Here is a 21,050-nt window from a genome sequence, read left to right on the forward strand (position 1 = left end):
GTCCAGACCACGAGGAAGGTCCAGATGTAGTTCATGCGTCGCGGTCAGGTACCCCAGGCTGCAAGGACGATGCCGCTCAGAGTAGTCGCGACCAAAGACATGAGGGAGGGCAGGCGCGACGCACTGTGGCTCACTGTACCTGATCAGACCAGGTCTTCGGGCCGACCAATCAGATACCCCAAGGCGACCCACCTTCCATTGCCGGTTGAGCGACGGGATCTGCCTGCCAACTTGTGACCTTGGGCCTGGGCAGACCTTAACTACAGGCCCCCGTAACCGCCCACCTGCCATTCCGACCCTCACTTCTCCCTCCTTCAACCCACCCACGCCTGCCAGTTCTGCCGCATCCGTCAACACTTCAAATCATCACCCATTCCACCGCATCCGGCACAAAAGAGACCAACTCCAACAACACTGCACCATTAAAGAGAGCGCTTCATCGTCTTCGAAACGTCTTGCTTCAGGCTATTCACCAACCGCACACTACTTCATTCGAACCCGGCGCATTCAATCTCATCGTCGCAAACCAGTCGCAAACCAGTCGCATCCCGCCACGAGCGCCCATCACCAACCTCTTCCACCACCAACTCAACCAGAACCACCCACCATGCTGATGCCCTCAGCCTTCTCGTGCGATGCGTCGCAGCAGCACTACCAGTCATATCCTCACACTCGCCTGCAGTCGGCCCTCTTCGCCTCGCCGCCCGCCAGCCCCCCTACCCTTGCCTCCGCGCCCGCCATTGGCAACATCTTCAACACCTGCCGCTCGCTGCAGTCTCTCCTCACAACACCACCACCACCAGAGCGCGCGCAATTGACGCAGCTGCCCACACCGCCCATGGCTCACGCGCCATCGCCTATCAAGCTCCGTCTGCGCCCTCGCGCGCCAAGGCCCGACAACTCCTCTGCCCCCGACTCCCGCCCTCGCAAGAAGATTGTGAAGCGCGCGCCGCCCCGGGGCGCAAACAAGCGCCGTCGCGGTGCTGATGACGACCTTGGTCGCATGGACCTCACCAGCGACGATGACAGCGATAACCAAATTGAAGCCGACAGCGAGAGCGACGCCGACGTCCCCGCCATGCCTGCCGCTCCCTCTACGCCGAAGCGCGCGCGCATCGCTCCCGAGGTCATCCCCCTCGGCCTCGCCCGTACCGACTACCACAACCTGCACGCCGCGTCAGATACAAACCGGCCCCTCCTGAACCTGGCGCAAGGCAGCGGCGTCGAGGTGGAGCGTGATGGCGAGCACTGGAGCACCGAGGATGATCGCATTCTCGTGGAACTCGTCCTCGAGAAGCTTCGTCTCAGCAAGACAGAATGGCAAGACTGCGCGCGCAGCCTGGGCAAGGACCGCAACAGCCTATCGCGCAGGTGGCGGAGCCTTATGGCCCAGGGCGATGTCGGACTCAAGCCTACGCGCGCAAGTCGACGAGGCAAGCTCCATGGAACGTGGTGAGCGCACTTGTCGCACTTTCTATCTATTGTATAATCTTCGGGCGCATGTGCCCATTTTTGTGTGTTTAAGCATGGCTGTGGATTTGGCGTTTACATGGAGATATATGGCCCCTCGAGGCTTGGATTGGTCCTGCATTGGGTCTGACATCGCGCCAGATGCGCTTGATTTTGGGAGGCTGCTAGAGAACCAGAACGTTGCGCGAACAATGCGACGCGAATTGAATCATCAACTTGATATCACTCATTGGCCCTTGCCTCACTGACCTGTGACTTAAATTGCTGTTCTTTACATCTTCATGTGCAAAGCACGACGCGCGGTTTCACCTTGCGATCGACAACCTCAGCAATTGTCTGTCGCACCTGGATGACCTCTATGAGCCAGCATCGACGCGATGCGACGCAATTGCGACAGGCACTAGATAATCGCCCAGTCAACAACCCTCATGCCCCCCTTTCCCCCCCTCTCTCGGGGTCCCTCGTCGCGGGAATTTTCAGGGTCCCCCCTCTGACCCCGAAACCCAGCGTCCAGGCTGGCACAAGGAGGGGGAAAAACCCAGTGGCCGGTTGTGCGAGGCCTTTGCACAAAACGAAGTGGCTGGGGTTCTGAGACACAGATTTCGTTTCCGTTTCCGCAAACGGGGGCGGGCGCGAGGAAAGAAACTCTTTACTGGATATCTCCCAAACGGTGCACAGGCCCCTCCCAGGTGCCCCAGCGGACCCAGCCACTGCACAGAATTCCAGCACAAGGCCCTTGTCTGCACAAGCAGTGAGCCGCCCCTCAATTCAAACAGACCAGCATCTGGATTCGGCTGCTTCCCACTGTGCCGCACCTGGCATTCCTTCTGTGCCTGAGACCCGAGACAAACAGGAGAATTCTGCACACCAGAAGGACTGGCGAGAACGTGGCCGCGAACGGCGCTGCCCATGTGCCGTATGGGAAGAAAGGATGGATGTCCCCTGGAGGGGGGGAGCGCTGGAATGCTCACCGTCCAGTGGGCGGTGCATCCCCTTGGCGCGCTCGGGCCGTGCCTGCGGCGGGGGACGGGTAGAGGGTTCGGAAAGGGCTCACTTTCTCATATGCCGGCTAGCTGGCATGGACGGCTTTCCAGGCTGAGCCTGGCTCCCGTTCTGGCGCAAACTCTGCTCATTGACTTTGGGATTGCAGTGGAAGACACCATCATGGGAATGGGCGCTGAAGCACAGGCACTGGTGCAAACCTTGTTCCTGTCAAGACGCGGCACTTGGGCATGCCTTGCTGTCACGTATCAATCAACTTGGCGGCAGTGACCCAACAAGCGAATCGCTGAGGTGGCTAGCCTTTCCGCGTTCACCAATCGGGGACGGCGTTGTCACTGAACTTTCCAATCCTTCGATTACTTGTTGTAGGAAACGAGCTCTCCGATGCCGCACTGTATGTTGCTTCATGTCTAAGTCGTCGGCGTATTGGTTGGGCTTCAGGTGCCCCGTCTGCATGCTTTCACCAACGGTAATACTGACCAAACAACCACCTCGAACCTTGAATAAACGGAAACGTCTTGAAAATAATCATATCGTAACAGCCCATCAGGTCCCAGAATATCAATGCCTAGAAAGTGCATTGTAGGTTTTGCATCTGTGTGTTGCGCCTCGATACTCTCGAGAAAACTGTCATTTGATGTGGGGATCCAGTGTGCCTACCATCCTTCTCGTTGCTATTCCAAGAACTCGCTCAAGAATCTGTGGCCCATCCGTGGGCCACCGGGAATAACTTTCTTCCTTGACGTTGATGACGGACCTGGCATCTAATTCTCTCAGGGCCCGCGATCTCAGACAGCTTAGCAGCCGAGTTCTTTCCATCGTCTGTCTACCTGAATGCATTTGAGAGACTGGTGCTACTAGTTTTCGAGCTGAGGATCCCCTTTGTTAGGGGTTGTCACCTCGAAGACCTTTCTAGTCCACTGCTTCTCGTCCTGGTGCTAGTTTAGCAGGCACAGCTGTTAGGACGGGTGCCTCCTCTCGGCTCTAAAGCCTCTGGAGCGAACGCGTGGACACTGTCAATCGTGGGAAGGTCAAGCCACGGATGGCATTAGGTGGCTCGAGGCTTTCGACTTCAGGCACGGGGCCACGTAAGAGTCGAATACTCGAAAGACCTCATTGACAGAGAGTGACATATCCAGAATGACCACTTCTCATCATGACTGCGACTGCTAAATCCAGTCACCGATCACGGGCAAACTAGGGTCAATTTGGGAAGAATTGTGGTCATAACTCTAGGTTGTATTACGGACATTCATACTGTCTCGCATTAGTCGGGATCACAGATAGTCTTGAGCTAATATCACTGCGCTTAAGAGAATGGATTTGCGTTTCAGTCTTAGTTCGATAATGTTATGAGCAGTATCTTCGTCTCAAACGATCAATAACCAGCATTCATGTATCATTCAGCGTCGCTGTCGTCAAAAAGCAAGGTCTCCAAGTCAACATATCAAAATCGGAGCAACGAGCTCAGTCATCTTCATCACCACCGTAATGTTCCTCGTAAGCCTCCTCATAAGCCTCACGTGCCTCCTCAGCAGCCTCATGATCGCTGCTACTGGCGTCCGAGTCGGCGGCGGCGGCCAGAGCCTCTTCATACTCGGCACGGGCATCAGCAACCTCCTCGCGATCACTAGAATCGACAGAGTTTCCGTCGGCATCCGTGGCGCCAAGAACAGGGGGAGGGCCGTCCTCAAAGGCGGGCTCATCAGCCTGAGGGGGCGGTGCGTAGTAGTTCTGCTCGGGAGGCGGGGCGTAGTAGGCTTGCTCCGGAGGGGGCGCGGCGGCCGCAGCAGCCTGCTGCTGTTGAGCCTCGTCATCCGAGTCATCTTCACGCAAGTTAGCAACAGGCTCTCCATCTAACGCAGGGAATTTGACTCACTCATGGCATTAGCAATCAGAGCACCGCCGACGGCGCCGACAGCGAGTCCACCGGCTGCACCTAGGAGCATGCCACTGCTACTCTTCTTTTGCTCGGTGCCGTGACCATTGTAGGGGTCGCTCCCGTAGGCACGAGACTGGTCGTGACCGGGCTGGCCGTAACCAGGCTGGCCGTAACTGGGCTGACCATAGGGCGAAGGGGCTCCATAGCCGCCTGGTTGGCCGTAAGGAGAAGGAGCTCCATAACCTCCAGGGGCCGGGGAATCGTAGCCCGAGCCGGGGGTAGGCTGCTGCCCGTAGTAGCTACCACCGTGACCACCAGGGGCGGGAGAACCGAACGCTCTAGTGCTGGAATGCTCTTCGCCTGGGCGGGGGCCAACCGGAGGTGCTGAAGGCGGAGGCGGAGCAGGGTGCTCCCATTGCGAGCGGCCCGTATTGTGGTCAACGTAAAACCAACGCTGGTACTGGGCGTTCCACTGGGCAACCCAGCCGGGAGGCACGGAGGGCGCAGCCATGGGAGGTGGGCCGTCGGGAGCCGGAGCGGGGGAGGGCTGGGACTCGGAAGCGGGGTTCGGGGCGTAGCTGCCGTGGCCGTTGCTGTAGCCGGAATCGGTATGTTGGGGCTGTGCAGCCTGAGAGGGGTAGTAGCTGCGAGTATCTGTGAAAGCGGATTGGAGGACCACCGCACGATGCGGCGAACCCCCAGCGGACGTCAGCAAGTCTATTCGAACGACAATACGGCGGTAGAGCGGCAAACGGCGGTCTATCAATCGAAACGAGACAAAAGTACGCTCAGTGCCCTGTGTACGTCCCCGGTGCTCGTGTGGGGATGATGAGCAGCTTCTGCCAAGCAGTAGTCTGCCCCATCGCGAGGGACATCGACCCAACAGACCGAGGCGGATGCTTCTACTGATAGGAAAGAAAGACGAGGAAACAGTAAAATCTCAAGAAATATAAACAAGCTCAAGGCAGTAGCAGATAGGCTAAGGAGCACACAGGTGGGAATGATGAGAGATGCTTGTCTTGGGGCGAGGCACGTACCACTGGACTGGTGCTGAGGAGCGGGTGACTCTTCGGGCTTCTTCTCGTCCTTCTTGTCATCGGAAAAAGAGGTCTTGAGGTCCTCAAACTCCTTGGTGAGCTTCTTGAAGAAAGACATGTTTGGGACTGGTGTCTAAGATCTTGGCTCTTTGCCTAGGTTGCAAAAGTTGTCGATGAGGGTCAAGTCTTGGTCCGGGTGTGTCGGTGAGAGACTTGGAGGGCTTGGGTGCTTGTACGTATGCTTGAATGCAACCTGGTTGAATGCGGGAAGTCCCGAGGTGACGACTGAAGTCTCACTAGACAGTCGAACGAACGCGGGGTTTGCTGGCCTTACGTAGAGCTCACAGCAGATGTGCTTCGGTTGCGATGGGAGCCGAGAAAGAAATCCTGGGGAAACGGCTTTGGAATCTTAGGAATGCCGAGCTTCAGACCAGACAAAGGGTGAGGGAATTCTGATTTTTGTAGCCGAGCAGCAGGAGAAAACAATGCGAGCAGAATTGGGAGGCAGCCGAGAGATTCGATCGCACAAGAGGCCACAAGGTGGGAGGGTAGGAGGGCAGGAAGGGGCGGGCAATTTGCAGTGGCAGGACCCCTCTTGCTACTTTGGGCAGATGACGAGGGGCGGCAGCGAAAACTGGTGTGCGAGGCAGAGATTCTAAATGAGGGGTTCAACCCACGCAGCAAAAGATCCCCATGTTCGGGTAAGAGTTGCATATTGGTGGTAGTCGTGACTGCCCTCCATGACATGCTGCTCATGCCATTTACTCATGCCACGCTGCTGCTGCTACTGCTGCTGCTGCCGCTGGATGTTGCTGTCCGCGCCAAGCCTGGCCCTGTGCTGCAGGTGTGATTCACTGGCACCCATCCAATTCATCCCACCCCAGTACCACTCAGACATCCTTCCCTATCTTGCTTCCTACCAGTACCTTACTGTATGCACATCATGTGTGCTCTCGAGGCGCATTCGCCATCAGAATCGTACCGGCAGGTAAAGCGAATCTCATCATGAGCAACGTGGCTTGTCGTCCTTGATTGACTGCCTCTGGCTGCCTCCCGCCGCCTCCCGCCGAAGCCCCCCTGCGACCTCCATCCACCGCAGGAATGAGAGTATGGTCCGCCATCAAGTCGCATCCCGGGGCCAAGACTTTGACTAACGACATCTTGCTTTTGAACCGAATGTCCGAGTTACATGCCGAAATTGAAACTCCCCAAGCATTTGCCAGCTCAACCTGACCTGGCACATGAACACTACTGGCGGGCACTAGCAACCGCCCGCCGTCCCATCGCTCCCTCCCGTCTTCCCGCGTGCTGCTCTCAAACACGTTGATCAAGCGACCGCCGAATGCAAAGCGTGAAGCGACCACCAGACGACGAAACAACCAAGGAACCTAGGTAGCCTGTCAGCAACGCCCAGCAAGGCGCGACGGAGCACTGCAATGGGCCCTGGAGCTTGGAACCCCCGGCTGGTGGAGCCTTGAGGCTCTGGGCATCGCTTCAGGCGAGCTTTCCATTTGCTACGATACCCCTGCATCGTAGGCTGCCGAGTGTACTGGCGGCAGACAATCTAACGCTTTTGGTAGTGTACACGTACGCCTGCCAAGACGACTGCCGGCAACCCTTTCCACCGGTCCTACCGCTGGACCCTGAGAAAAAGACCCCCCAAGGCCGAACAGTAACCACTGACGCGCCATACCGAGTCATCCATGTCGGCCCTGTGACTCGCCAGTGGTGTGAAGAGCACCCTTTTCAACATTGATTTTGACCCCCCTTCCCCAGTTATGCCGCGCAACGCGACTCAAACCCGAGAGACACAACGGCGGCCCCCCCGAGCACTGATCGACTTCTGATACGATACGGGTAGGGTGGTTAGGTTCGCTCTCTGGCATTTTTCTGCTTTTCTTCCTCATGGTCCGTTCCAATCCATCTCATCTTTGGACTTTCATCTCTCCTCTCGTTGACATCTCTCTCAAACGCCTTCTACCGCATACGATCCTGAACCGAGACGCTCCCCTGCCCGATACCTTCCCATCCAGAACATCAAGCATTTCAGCCAGCCATGTCGTACCAGCAGCAGTATGTTTGTGCTTGTTCCCTGACCCCTAGCTTCTTCTCCTGCCTTAGTTGGCGATCCACCAATCCCCGTTCTTTCGCGCATGCGCTTCGAACTCGTTCCCAACAAACGCCCCCTCGAACAGTCATGCCATACTCCTCTGCTCGGATGGAGAGGAAGACTCGCCGCTGACGATCTTATCACAGAGGCTACTACGGAGCCCCCCCTCCTCAGGGCGGCTACCCTCCCCCTGAGGGCTACCAGCAGGGCTACCCTCCTCCCGGCCAGCCCGTAAGTTTTCTTGATTGCATACCGATCACGGCAGTTCATTGACCACTTGTCTGTCCTGCAGATGTATTACCCCCCTCAGGGCCACGCTCCCCCGCCACCTCCTCCCCAGCAGGAGGAGAAGAGCCACGGCTGCCTCTACACCTGGTAATCCTCCGAACGAAGTTTCAATCCGGATCAAACACTGACTTGCCTCAGTATTGCCACGCTCTGCTGCTGCTGGCTCTGCGGCGAAACGTGCTCTTGCTGTCTAGACTGTCTTGATTGCTGCGACTGCTGTTAAACCCCAGGATTGAAACTACAGCGAACTTTTGACGGCCGATCTGTGTGAGGACAGCTGAGACTGACTAATTCCCTTTTTATTTCAACTTTTTGTGTTGCGGGACACAACGGACGGAGAGCTGCACAATGCGCTGGGGCCAAGAAGGAGCAAAGCAATACTTGGTCGATTGCTGCTCCGATTCTGATATCCTGCTGAACACTGTTCAAACATGGCAACTGAGGCGTTTTTTCGCATCAACATTAAGTCGGATCACTTACAACTACCGACACTCGACGACTCTCTGTCAAATATAGTTTCCTTGCGTATAATTCCACCACTACTACGGTGGGAGACGGAGAATATAGGACGAATCAACCATAATCACGTGCGGTCAAGGTTTTGTTGTGAGAACAAAAGATGAAAGGGATGACCATGGCTCCGGCTGACACCTGTCGAAGTCAGTGCGGCAAGGAGATTTGTTGCCGACGACGAATTGCTTTCTCCTGCCCGTTCCAGCGTTTCCTCATTTCTTAGGCGCCATGAGCTGAACAAATTCATGATCTGCGAATGGAGGGTCAGCAGCCATCTTTCGAAGGCAAAGGCCATGGCGAAACTTACAGTCGATGGAGCCGTTGCCATCAAGGTCGGCATGCTTGACCATTTCGTCGATCTCGTCATCGGTATGCTTCTGGCCCAGCGAGATGAGCACGGAGCGCAGCTCGCTGGAGGAGACAGAACCGCTTCCATCCTTGTCGAAGACTTCAAAAGCTGCGACGAGTTCGTTTTCCGTACTGCCGACGGGGCGGGCTGGAGCAGCCATGATCTCAAGGAATTCTGGCGCAGGAGGCACATGTTAGATGAGACATGGCGAGATCAAGATGAGGAAGCTGACCGTCAAAATCGATACGGCCGTCACCGTCCGTGTCAATCTCCTTGATCATCTCCTTAACCTCTTCAAGGCTTGGCTTAAGACCGAGCGACTTCATCGCAATCTGAAGCTCGCTCGGGCTGATGTCGCCTGAAAGCGTCATGTTTTGTTAGTGTACATGAATACTGCTGTACATGTGACTGGCGCCAGCTAAAGCAGGGACCGTTGCAACGTTGCGAGGCTGGGACATGGTGACTAGTGTGGGACGGCATACCTGTGCCATCGCGATCCTAGGTGGGTGGGCTCATGTCAGCTTGGAGGGAAAGCTAACTCAAGAAATCTGCACTACTACATACGAAGATCTTGAAGACCTCTTTGAGGTCGGTGTATTGCTCTTGGGTGAGGTTAGTGACGGCGGTGGAAGGCTATGAACAAGCGGGGTTAGCAACGTGGTGAGCTTCGGCGCTTGGGACAGCTGGGCGCGGGGCAAGGAGGGGGCAAGGGGCGCACGCGCGCGCGCGCGGAGGCGGCAGTCGGGCGGCAGACACGAACCATGATTTCCCGTGGATGACAACGAGCGGCGCTTGGGACAAGGATGGAGACGGGCTTCCAGAGTGCAGTGTATTGTCTGGAGTTGGCGGGATCCGACCTGGGAGGGATAAATCGTGCAGGATCAATTGGGTATGGTATGGTGTGGGTGTGGCCTGGTTTGGTTGTTGTTGGAGGACAGCTGAGCCGCGCGATTTCTCCGTAGGCTTAGCGTCGAGATGCTGGGGGGAGGTCCCATCCCGCTCGCCCCTCCCGCCGCTCCCTTCTCTCGTAGCCCCTCACTCCAATGCGATGCGCGAGCTTTGCCCGTCGTTGCAGGCTTGTGATAGGCAGGCTGGCGGCGGTGCCCAATCCCAACTCTTCCTTCACCACTCAGCCCAGCCCTATGTGCAACCCGCTGGCCGAAGGATGGCGGCATGGGGGCAGATAAGTCCGATGCGGCGGCGATTCTCAGACCGGAGTGGTGGTGCATGTATCCTCAAAACTATGTGTTCGTGCCGAGGAAAGGCTGGCAAATGGAGACATTCTGGACAATTGTGGGATCGCGCTTGCATGCAGGCATACGCGGCCTCACCACCACAAAGGTCCAGACAGTTTCGAGACGGTCCTCCTCGTGATGATTCCCGGCCCGCCACAGAATCGCAATCTGATGAGAGCGGTAGGCTGCCTCTGATCTCACCAGATGGGGCAAGTAACTTTGCTTGAAAGCACCCCCCCTCGGCCAACCTCCGTTCGGGCTGAAATTTGAACCCAGGGGGAGGGGGAACGCCTCGTCTAGGTTTGGCTTGTCAGGTGTAACTGACCCGAAGTGCGCCTTGCCAGCACAGTCGCCCGCTCCTTCCATCCCACGCCCATTCTAAGGTACTTTGCCTTGTTGGTAGCTACCTAAGCTTGCTAAGGTACCTAGGCACCTACGGCCAGCCAGGCGGACGACCCCTCCAAGGGTCCTGGCCCCCGAATCCCTGCCCGACGTTCCGTTGCCCTTGCCCACGCCGGTCGCAGCTCTTTCCCACGCCAGCTCAGCGCGCGCCAGTTCCAGTTCCAGGTCCAGGCCCCCGCATCCTCGACGGAGGGGTACGACAGCTCTGTTGCGCTGTTGCTTGTCAGACGACGGGAGCCCCCCTGCCTCATCACCATTCCACCCCTCCCAGGCCTCCGACTCTCCCGTCTACGACCCCTCCTATCATCACCAGGACAATCTCCTCGAACAAACCTTGACATCCCCCTTTCCTGCTGCTTTGCCCCTCACTCACGCCGCCTTGCTTGTGTCTAGGAAGCTTGTTTGACTAGGACTTGGCAGACACTTGTGCATCCCAGCCAGCAAGCTCTCAGCCACCTAGCTCTCGGCCACCTAGCTCCCCTCCTTCTCGTGCCGCGCGCCTCGTCTCCGCCGCTCCACCTCACACTGGACACATCACCTCTGGTATCACAACACGTGAGTTCCGACCACCCATCCAGCACCTGGCCAGATTGATCCTGGACACGCCTATCCCAAAGATCGGCGTCCATCAAAGCAGGCCCCTCAACCTACAGTGCTCATCTCGCGAGACAGCAGTGAAGCCCTTCGGAACTCACATAACGGCGTCCCACCAACAGCACTCGTTCACACACCTACATCATGTCCTACGGGTATCCTGGCCAGGGAGGCTACGGCGCCAACCACGGCGGTTACGGTGGCGGCGGAGGCTATGATGCACCTCCCGGCCCGCCGCCTCCCCGCCGCTACCACCAAGATGAGTACGACGCTCCTTCGGGGCCACCGCCTTCCCGTCCCAGCTATGGCCGGGACGACTATGGTGCTCCGCCAGGACCCCCGCCACCTCAGAGTTATGGCGGACGCGATTACCACCGTCCGCCCCCCGGCCCACCTCCTCCTGAAGCGAACTATGCTGCTCCTCCCGGGCCGCCACCCTCGAGCGGGGACTACCGTCCTCCCTCTGGTCCTCCCGGCGGGCGAAATTACGGATATGGCCAGGCGCCCCCTGATGCCTACCCAGACCGCGCCTACACTCGCCAGTACAGCCCGCCCAACTACCCTCCTCCCTCGGGTCTCGATGTCTACGGCTATCCTGTGAACAGGCCCGACAGCAACAGGCCTCGTAGGTCGAGTTCTCCCAGCAACCCATCATGTCCCTACTGACTTTGTCCAGACATGCCTACCGTCAACTCCAACTCATACCTACATGGCAACCGGTCAGCCCCGCCACCTCCGCCGTCTGGTATCCAGCAGTTCGGCCACGGTGCACCAGAGGGCTATGGCTTCCAGTACTCTACCTGCACGGGTAAAAGGAAGGCTCTGCTCATCGGCATCAACTACTTCAACCAGGACGGTGAGCTGCGAGGCTGCATCAATGATGTGAAGAACATCTCGGCATTCCTCACTGAGCGCTACGGCTACAAGAAGGAGGATATGGTGATCCTCACAGATGACCAGACTAACCCTGTTGGCCAGCCTACCAAGGACAACATACTGCGGGCTATGCACTGGCTCGTCCAGGGCGCGCAGCCCAACGATTCCCTGTTCTTCCACTACTCAGGTAGGGCTTCGCCACGGAGATTACGAACCCGCCGACACTGGCTAACGCGGCATAGGTCATGGCGGCTACACCGAAGATTTGGACGGTGATGAGGATGATGGCGTTGACGAGGTTATCTACCCTGTCGACCATAAGGAGGCCGGCCACATTGTTGACGACGAGATGCATCGGATCATGGTGAAGCCGCTCTTGCCCGGTGTGCGTCTGACCGCCATCTTCGACTCATGCCACTCCGGTACTGCTCTCGACCTGCCCTATGTGTACTCTACCAAGGGAGTCCTGAAGGAGCCTAATCTGGCCAAGGAAGCAGGACAGGGCCTGCTGAGCGCTGTGACGGCGTATGCTAGCGGCAACATGAGTGGAGTGTTCAGCTCGTTGATGGACTTTGGTAAGAAGGCCATGAATGGTGACGATGCGTACGAGCAAACAAAGCAGACTCGCACATCGCCTGCCGATGTCATCATGTGGTCCGGCAGCAAGGATGATCAGACTTCGTGAGTGTACTTCTCCTTCCAAGGAGACTCTTCTCAGGGCCGGGTTTGTACTGACAACCAGCACAGCGCCGACGCGACGATCGCCAACAAGGCCACTGGCGCCATGTCACACGCCTTCATTTCCGCCCTCAAAGCCAACCCGCAGCAAAGCTACGTTGAGCTGCTCAACAGCATCAGAGAGATCCTAGAGGGCTCGTACAGTCAGCTGCCGCAGCTTTCGAGCAGTCACCCTATGGGTACGTTATTTCGAAGTGTCATTTGCCGTTTCCTTCATACTAACCCTATGCGCCAGACACGAACCTTTTGTTCGTTATGTAAGCGCCCTTTATATAGCCTGCCAGGGGGGTGGGCGACAGTCGGTGATCAATTGCTCTGGGGCTTGGCCGTATGTGGGTGGATGACGATGGGTAGGTAGAAAAGAGTCGTGAAGAATTCCAAGACAAGTTCATTGCAGTTGCTTGTGCGTAATGATGTATGCAACTTGAACGGAGGGGTAAATGTGACACCAATATCTTATGTCATGTACCCTTGGCCGTTGTATTGAAACCAACAGAGCGGTACATCAAAACGACATGTTCATGTGAAACCGATATATATGGGGCTCTCAAGTTCATGTGCGAGACTGCATGATCTGGCCCAGGTGCAGAGTCTAGACATCACGGGTATCGGGAGGAAGCGCTCTTGTGAGGAGAATTGCAAACATTATGATTAAAGATTTCGTCTTATGATAGAACAATTCCACGAATTGCAGCGGCGTCTAGGCCCGACGCGTCGTGTTCTCCCAGTAGTCCAAAGGCTGCCCCAGCACAGTGCACTTGTCGGCCTCTCCAAAGGGAGCCATGTAGCTGTCTGCCTCGAGGATCATCCACTCGGGCGCGTCCGGATCGACCTCGCTCCACTCGCCGCTCTTCTTCACCCCGGCCAGCGTCGAGTTGTACCCCCTAGCAGCAAGGAACGACTCGGCCGGGTTCGGGTCCCCGCTCCTGACGAAGGACGCCCAGTAGTCCAGCACAAGGCGGCTGAAGTCCTGGTCGCGGCCATCGCGGTCGCCGAGGCCCACGCGCCTGTAGTTGCCAAACATGGTCAGCTGCGAGCCGCCGTGGCAGCGGAAGTACTCCTGGCTCGGGTCGCCGAGCGGGTGCCCCGGCGTGACGGCGGCGCTGCACTCGTTTGTTGTGTACGTCGTCGGGCTGTAGGTGCGGTAAAAGTTAAAGGCGTACGTCTTGGCGAAGGCGCCGTTCTTGGTGCCCGCGTAGGCCGTGGCGCGGTCGAGGCACGTGAACCAGTTGAGCGTCAGGATCTCCGTCGTGGCGTTGAACAGTTGCTCGCCCGTCGAGGAGGGGTCCACGCCCCACAGCGGCAGGTTGGCGAGGATGGCGTCTGGATCGATGCCAAGGACGCTGCGGGCGGCGTACAGAAGGCCCGTCCAGGTTGGGAAGTCGAGCGTCGACCAGTCAATTTGTAGCAGCGGAATGAAGATGGCAGCCTCGTCGCGCGTGACGCCGGTTAGGACGGGAACATCCCTCGCGTAGCGGGGGCCGGATCCGTCGAGGGCGAGGAACGGCGCGCGGAGGATCTTGCCGTCAATGACGGGGGCGTTCGCCGTCACAGGAAGGTTCGCCAGCTGCTGGGCCGGCACGTTGCGGAGGCAGGCCACCTCGTCCTTGGTGCCGTTGCAGCTGACGGCTTCCAAGATAGGCTGTGTGAAGGTCTTGTAGGATTCGTCCACGGTGGCAAACTTTGCAGTAACCTGGAAAATTCCACCTTGGCCATCTGACTGCAAGAGAGCGCCGGCATATAGGCCGCGGGCTTCGGGGGACGTGAGAAGGTTGCGGACGGACATGGCGCCCGCCGACTCGCCCGAGATGGTCACCCGATCGGGATCGCCACCAAAGGCGGCGATGTTCTCAGCGACCCATTTCAGAGCACTGATCTGGTCGCCCAGGGCAACGTTTCCCTTGTGAATGCCGTCGTTGAACGCAATCATGCCAGTGTTGCCGAGTCTGTAGTTGATCGACACGGCAACGATATCGCCTCGCGATGCAATGTTGGTGAGATCGAGGTTTCCATTCTTGCCCGAGCCTTCGACGTAACCTCCTCCATGGATGTAGACCAACACGGGCTTCAACGCCGGCTTGGCCTGGGTTCTCCCGCCAGTCGACGCAGGCAGAGATGGAGTCCAGATATTCAGGAAAAGGCAGTCGTCGCTCGACCCGGGGGCATTATGCTGGAGGCAGTCGGCTCCTGCTGTCAGGGCCGAGACGGAACCCTTCGGGCGAAGCGTGGTCGAGTAATCGAACCTCTGCGGCATCGGCGCGTATCTGACACCGCGAAACTTCCATGTGTAGAAGTCTCGATATCCGGTAAACTGCGCTTCCCCGACCTTTTGGGTGACTTGGAAGCTCGATGATGTATCGTCAGCCGTGGCACTCGATACCGGCGCGTTCTGGCTACAAAGCACAGGCAGACGATCAGAGCACTTTTGACGGTGCAGTGAGCCGTCGGTGCCAATTGCACGACATTTGCAGCCGTCTCCGCTTGCGATCCAGAACTTGGCGTTCGAAGGGTAGTTCTTCTGATAGACTTCATATGCCAGGGATGTCTTGAGGCTGGCGAAGGACAACTCTTCGCCCTCGCCAGACCAGAGAGCCTCGCTGAGTTGACCGCATGCCTTCAAAGCAGATGCTTGGTCCTGAACACGGTCGATCAGGACGGCACCCGACCCTGGCGAGGGCTCATCTGTGACATGTCAGGCCTGCATCGTCGATTTCAATCTCTAGGACCGCGTTGCATAGACTTACTCTCCAGGTCGTTGTGTGCGAGAATGGTGAGTCTACCTCGCGCGGACCCTGCCTTCGACGGCGGCTCCGCGGCCACAGCATGTCTCAAGGCGAGACCGAACACAAATGCGTTGAGCTTGACCATTTTCGTGTCGAGCTTCCCAAGAGTCAATAAGGCAGAAGGAATGCGATGCAGGAAAACATGCTGCTGCTGCTCCAGACAGAGCTCGGGCATGTGGCATGTGGCAAGCTACATATATACGGCGCGCATGTCAATTTTCGGACCCAGGCAGCTGACGATCAGCCTGCGAACGCCGAACTTAGCTTGAGGCCTTCGGATCCCGTTACCGTAGCGCTGGCGAGCATCGTGAGGCACAGCGCCACATGGCGGAGGCACAGCGGTTGCCGAATCCCGCACTTCTGGCTCGGTCGGGTGAAGCGTAGGAACTGGAGTGCAGGGCTTCCCCCAGCTCGAACAAAAGTTCCAGTGGGCCTGTTCCTGAGCACGAAGGCCTGTCTTCGTAGCATAGCACTACTGGCTGGATTTCGTCAGGCTCGTGGCCTGCCCTTTCAGTCGGCACCGGAGTCTGGGCCGTTTGCCATTCAGCCTATTGTGCTCAGTCAGTCAGGTGCCATGAAAGCGATTTGGCGGAAGACGAGTTGCCAAGGCAGCTTTCGCATTCGGCGTTTCTCGCATTCGGGATGCCCCTCGCTTTGTCTTCTAACGCAATTCATGAACGTGCTTACTTCTTTTCGTCATTCGCGACTGATTCATCGGTCATCGATGCCGTTCGCCCGCATGAAGCCTGCGAGTGTGAAGAGGTCCGACGGCAACCAGTCAGATGTCTTCAAGAAGGGGCACAGACGGTTGCGAAGCCACAAGATGGCATCTCATGGATCATTCGACAGGCGGAAGGTGACCTGCAGAGGTTTCTAATAACGCTGCTCAGGATGGATCATCAATTTCGTTAAGTAGTGCCTCCGTTCATCTGGGCAAGTTGCAAGTTCGCCTTCGCGCTGCTTCCTCTTAGCCTATTTGGCTTGAATAGTTGTATCCTCGAGATGCGGAATCTCAGTATCTACAGCGTCTGCGGATCTGACAGCTCGTGAGCGGCGTCGTATTCTCAACGTACGATCGCACTCAAGAAGTTGAAGATGCTGTCGCATATTTCTTGGTGTCGCAGTAAAAGAAAGAAGCACTTCTTAGGCATCCGAAGGATGTCACGAGCTTCCAAGACCTGGGTTTTTTTAATGTAGTCCAAGTACCACACGGTCTCACAATAGTGCAATGTGCTGAGGATGTTTCTCATTGCTCACCTGTCCTTTGGGACGCCTCCTAAGCTGAGGACCCTACTTTATATCGCGATATCCCAGTCTCAATGACCACGAAGAGACACCAATCCTCACAACTCGAGCGTGTGGAATGCTGCTTGTATTGTGACTCCGCTCGGGGTGTTGGCATTGCCTTGCCTCAGCACAGAAGGACATGTGAGTCCAGATGGACATACGGCTTATCGATAAGGCGATCAGGGTGAGGTTCCTGACGAACGACAGTAAGGTACGTACCTGGTACTCCTCCCCTCCCCTCCTCCCTCGTACGAAAGCGGGGTGGCAAGCTGGAAAAGGGTCCAGGCGGTGTGGGCGCGGCCTTTGGCAGTATTTTTTTTCTGCCTAACGAAACGAGACAGAAGCGGAAAACAGCCTGGGCTTTTGACCGACTCGCGCGATCCTGCTTTTCCTTCTCTATCTGCACCTGCAAATCGCTTCCGTTGCGACTCTCTGTTCCTCCCTTCTTTCAACCCGCCCGCCCTTCTCGAGTCCGTTCAAATTTTGTCCCCCTCTTGTCGCACACGCACTCAACACACATATCATCATGGCTGCCGAGAGAATGGAGGTCGATCCCGAGACCAAGCTCAAGAGCATGGAGCACTCTGAGCAGCACTACTTCAAGAGGTATGTTTTTCTCGACCGCATCGCCGCCAGAGAAACTCTGCTGACACCTTTTCCAGTTACGACCACCATGGTATGTCAATCGAGGCTTCACGACCACACCGTTGCAGATGGACTAATATGGCTACTACCTAAAAGGCATTCACGAGGAGATGCTGGTATGCACCCATGCGACTTACCCCTCCTTTTCGCCATGTCACTGACGATGACCCTCTGTACAGAAAGACGAGGTTCGCACCCGCTCTTACATGAACGCTATCGTTCAGAACAAGCACCTTTTCAAGGACAAGGTCGTCCTTGACGTTGGCTGCGGCACTGCCATTCTGTCCATGTAAGTTTGTGCCTACTCGATCGACCCCGCGCTCCCTGACCACACCCCATTAAAACCATCACCACGCAACATTTTTGCGACAAAGCTCTGACGAGAAATCTCACCACCAGGTTCGCCGCCAAGGCCGGCGCCAAGCACGTCATTGGTGTTGACATGTCGACCATTATCCACAAGGCTCGCGAGATCGTTGAGGTCAACGGCCTCTCTGACAAGATTACCCTCATCCAGGGCAAGATGGAGGAGGTCCAGCTCCCCTTCCCCAAGGTCGACATAATCATCTCCGAGTGGATGGGTTACTTCCTGCTGTACGAGAGCATGCTCGACACGGTCCTCTACGCTCGTGACACCTACCTGAACAAGGACGGCCTCATCTTCCCCGACAAGGCCACCATTTTCGCCGCCGGCATCGAGGACGGCGAGTACAAGGACGAGAAGATTGGCTGTGAGTAGTAGCGCTCCGCTTACAAGTTCATCCTGTGCGAGCATTGCTGATTTTGGAATTCTCTCCGCAGTCTGGGACAACGTGTACGGCTTCAACTACTCCCCCCTCAAGGCCACGGCGCTGTCCGAGCCCCTGGTCGACACGGTCGAGGTCAAGGCCGTCGTGACGGAGCCCGTGCCCATCCTGACACTGGATCTCTACAAGTGCCAGGTCTCCGACCTCGCCTTCAACACGACCTTCAAGCTGCCCGTGCGCCGCGACGACTTTGTGCACGCCGTCGTCGCCTGGTTCGACATTGACTTCACCGCCGCCCACAAGCCCATCCGCTTCTCCACGGGACCCCACACAAAGTACACCCACTGGAAGCAGACCGTCTTCTACCTCAAGGAGATGCTCACCGTCCAGCACGGCGAGGAGATTGACATGACCATTGACGTCAAGCCCAACGAGAAGAACCGCCGCGACCTCGACATCACCATCGACTACAAGCTCCAGACCTCGGACGCCACCCGCACCGCCCAGGGCGCCGCCGCCTACAAGATGTGCTAGAGCGCTGCCGCCCCCGGTTCAGCCGAACGACCGGCGCGGCTCTCTCGCTTTCTGCTCTCTGTCCCCCTCAGGTTTCATCGTCTGCACCTCTTTTTCCTCGTCTGCGTTTGCCTTTCAAAAAGCGTTGCGCACTGTACCGAGGGGGGCCGGGAAGAGAACGACAGAGCAGCATTGCACGCCGCGTGCAGGAGGTTGTGCTCCCTCCCAGATCGAGCCAGGTTCAAATTCTTTTTTTTTTTCATTTTCTTCTCGAACGAGTGCCACGCGGACGGAGGCTTACTTGCCTCCTCCCCCACCCCTCCGGACGAAACTGGCGCGGAATGGGAAAGATGGGAGAACAAGACATTCTCTGCTGATTTTGCTCGGGTGTTGTGCCAGGCTGCGTAACCTGCGCCGGCTATGGAGGCATTGCATCCTCCCCAACGGAAAGAACATCGAGCGGGAAGACAGGGAGCGGACGGGAAGCGCAGCGGATGAGTGTGAGAATGTGATAGGTTATAGAGAAAAGAAAATTCTCAGGGTGTAGTCCCTGGGAAGAGGACGACGGACAGCACGGCTATGGGAGGCCAAACGTGCCACGGTCACGATTAATGATAGTCACATGTGCAGAGCATGCCGACGATAGATTTCTACAATAAATGCCGTTAAATAAAAGGCCGGTTCGTTTCGTGCCATTGAGTCATGTCAAGGGGGCATCTGACTTGTTGGAGAGTGTGTATGTATTGTGCGTGGCCACACTATGTACAAGTCGTTCCTTCGCACATGTTTGATCTATATCCGAAGAGCTTTATATCTCAAAATGGCTCACCATCCCGAAACGACACGCGTGTGCACCCGCAAACCTTTCGCCGGCCGCGCCGTGACACCACCCTTAATCTCCAATTTCTTCTCGTCGTACTCGTCCCGGTTCGCGAGTCCAAACTCAAACCGCCCGATCCAGCCAGCTAGTATGCAGGCGAACTCGGCCTTAGCAAAGCCCTGCCCGATGCAGCTCCGCGGCCCGTGCAGGAACGTCATGTACGCAAAGTTACTGCTGGCGCCACCGCTACCGGAGCCGGCGCCCAGCCACCTCTCGGGTCGGAAAGAGGAAGCGTCGGGGCCCCAGAGTGAGGCGTCTTTGTTGACGGACCACGGGCAGAGCATGATGCGTGTGCCCCGCGGGACGGGCACGCCGTCGACAGTGGTATCGCGGACGGCCTCACGCAGGGTCATGGGGACGGGTGCGTAGTAGCGCAGGACCTCGGCACAGACGGCGGAAAGGTAGGGGAGGTGGTCAATGTCGGGGGCCGAGACGGAAGTTCCAGTGTCGTTGGGGGAGGGGAGATTGCGGCGGACCTCGTCGCGGAGGCGAGACTGAACGTCAGGGTGCAGGCAGAGCAGGTAGATGGCCCAGGTCATGGCCGACGCGGTCGTCTCGTGGCCGGCGGCGAGGAAGGTCATCATCTGGTCGACAAGGTTGTCGTCGGTGAAGGCGCCGCTCTCGAGAGCCACAGACAGTATGTCGGTGCTGCGAGTCTTGTTGGCTTTCTTTTCTTCGATGAGTTCACGGCAGGTGGCGCGAATGACGGCCGAGGCCTCAGCAATATCGCCGTTGCGTTTGAGAGGCAGAGCATTCACGATCGGTCCCGGCAGGAGGAGGCCCAGGACGGCGAGGACCTGGGCCTGCTTGTTGGGTTTGAACACGTACTCATACGTCTTAGTGAGAGGATTATTGGGGTCTCGCACGGCACCAAAGTCGCGACCCAGACCGGCGACGCCAATGATGTCGAGTGTGACGCGGGAGGCCCAGCCACTGATCTCGACGACAGTGGAGCCTGTAGAATCCGGAGCGGCGGCAGCCTTGGAGACGTGCTCGGAGAGGGCGGCCACTCCCTCGCGGGCCTTGTCCCAGAAGACTGGGTAGAGGTCCTTGACGTGGCGGAAGGCGAAGGCGGGCATGAGATTCTTGCGCTGGAAGCGATGCTCATCGCCCTCGGCCAGGAGGACGCCAACACCGAGGATACGACCAAGAGACCAACGGATGGAATTCGGCTTCTCAAAGTCGTAGTTGCGTGTGACTAGAACCTCAGAAAGCGCTTTGGGTGATGAAATGAGCAGACGCTCCTGATTAAGGAAGCCCAGGTACCGAATGATACCGTCATGGGGGATGGTGTTCACCCTGGCCTATTGTCAGTAAGCTCTTCCCCAGTCTTGCTCTCACAGCTTCGCAAGGGGGCACTCACCACTCCATCATGGGCAAGCCTGTGGCCTCGGCGCCGATCTTTGGAAATTGACCCATGAGCCAGTGGTTATCATTGGGTCCAGGCAGGCTTCGCAGTGAAGAGAACAGTTTGGGCCAGAGGAAGATGGCCCAGACGGCCCACCCTAGGAACGACAGCAGCCATGAGCTGGCAAAGGCCCCTAGGAAGAACTGGCGTGAGAAAACGGGCTGCCGGTAAGTAACAGAGACGGCGATAACGAGCGAGGCCCAGGAGATGGGGCGCCAGGGGAGTCCCATGGCGCAGGCAGCCAGCCGTTGGGCCTGGTGTTTCTGGTTGGCCTTGTCGTGAAGGAAGAAAT

General features: G+C 57.4%; 8 protein-coding genes across 8 annotated transcripts; 4 read left to right on the top strand and 4 right to left on the bottom strand.

Moving 5' to 3' along the window:
- Positions 1-607: 607 nt before the first annotated feature.
- On the top strand, positions 608-1,456 carry D7B24_008381 (uncharacterized protein; the record flags this gene model as incomplete). The annotated part of the gene is made up of 1 exon (XM_028642469.1): positions 608-1,456. One exon carries the CDS (start codon positions 608-610, stop codon positions 1,454-1,456), a length of 849 nt encoding a protein of 282 aa, XP_028493754.1.
- A 2,483-nt stretch (positions 1,457-3,939) lies between these two features.
- On the bottom strand, positions 3,940-5,509 carry D7B24_008382 (uncharacterized protein; the record flags this gene model as incomplete). The annotated part of the gene is made up of 3 exons (XM_028642470.1): positions 3,940-4,298; positions 4,352-5,008; positions 5,392-5,509. 3 exons carry the CDS (start codon positions 5,507-5,509, stop codon positions 3,940-3,942), a joined length of 1,134 nt encoding a protein of 377 aa, XP_028493755.1.
- A 1,938-nt stretch (positions 5,510-7,447) lies between these two features.
- On the top strand, positions 7,448-7,880 carry D7B24_008383 (uncharacterized protein; the record flags this gene model as incomplete). Its single annotated transcript, XM_028642471.1, has 3 exons — positions 7,448-7,464; positions 7,648-7,732; positions 7,794-7,880. 3 exons carry the CDS (start codon positions 7,448-7,450, stop codon positions 7,878-7,880), a joined length of 189 nt encoding a protein of 62 aa, XP_028493756.1.
- Positions 7,881-8,514: 634 nt separating this feature from the next.
- D7B24_008384 (uncharacterized protein) lies at positions 8,515-9,414 on the bottom strand (the record flags this gene model as incomplete). Its single annotated transcript, XM_028642472.1, has 6 exons — positions 8,515-8,552; positions 8,610-8,825; positions 8,884-9,009; positions 9,116-9,149; positions 9,216-9,284; positions 9,412-9,414. 6 exons carry the CDS (start codon positions 9,412-9,414, stop codon positions 8,515-8,517), a joined length of 486 nt encoding a protein of 161 aa, XP_028493757.1.
- A 1,612-nt stretch (positions 9,415-11,026) lies between these two features.
- Positions 11,027-12,757, top strand: MCA1_2 (Ca(2+)-dependent cysteine protease; the record flags this gene model as incomplete). The annotated part of the gene is made up of 5 exons (XM_028642473.1): positions 11,027-11,507; positions 11,559-11,945; positions 12,001-12,439; positions 12,506-12,675; positions 12,732-12,757. The coding sequence occupies 5 exons, from the start codon at positions 11,027-11,029 to the stop codon at positions 12,755-12,757; spliced, it is 1,503 nt and encodes a 500-aa protein (XP_028493758.1).
- Positions 12,758-13,196: 439 nt separating this feature from the next.
- On the bottom strand, positions 13,197-15,454 carry D7B24_008386 (uncharacterized protein; the record flags this gene model as incomplete). Its single annotated transcript, XM_028642474.1, has 2 exons — positions 13,197-15,178; positions 15,241-15,454. The coding sequence occupies 2 exons, from the start codon at positions 15,452-15,454 to the stop codon at positions 13,197-13,199; spliced, it is 2,196 nt and encodes a 731-aa protein (XP_028493759.1).
- Positions 15,455-17,092: 1,638 nt separating this feature from the next.
- RMT1 (type I protein arginine N-methyltransferase Rmt1) lies at positions 17,093-18,491 on the top strand (the record flags this gene model as incomplete). The annotated part of the gene is made up of 6 exons (XM_028642475.1): positions 17,093-17,172; positions 17,229-17,242; positions 17,308-17,327; positions 17,391-17,500; positions 17,611-17,942; positions 18,013-18,491. The coding sequence occupies 6 exons, from the start codon at positions 17,093-17,095 to the stop codon at positions 18,489-18,491; spliced, it is 1,035 nt and encodes a 344-aa protein (XP_028493760.1).
- Positions 18,492-19,295: 804 nt separating this feature from the next.
- On the bottom strand, positions 19,296-20,988 carry D7B24_008388 (uncharacterized protein; the record flags this gene model as incomplete). The annotated part of the gene is made up of 2 exons (XM_028642476.1): positions 19,296-20,649; positions 20,714-20,988. The coding sequence occupies 2 exons, from the start codon at positions 20,986-20,988 to the stop codon at positions 19,296-19,298; spliced, it is 1,629 nt and encodes a 542-aa protein (XP_028493761.1).
- Positions 20,989-21,050: the final 62 nt, after the last annotated feature.

The sequence above is a fragment of the Verticillium nonalfalfae genome, assembly GCF_003724135.2.
Source record: "Verticillium nonalfalfae strain VnAa140/NRRL 66861 chromosome Unknown scaffold_74, whole genome shotgun sequence".
Classification (NCBI taxonomy): Eukaryota; Fungi; Ascomycota; class Sordariomycetes; order Glomerellales; family Plectosphaerellaceae; genus Verticillium; species Verticillium nonalfalfae.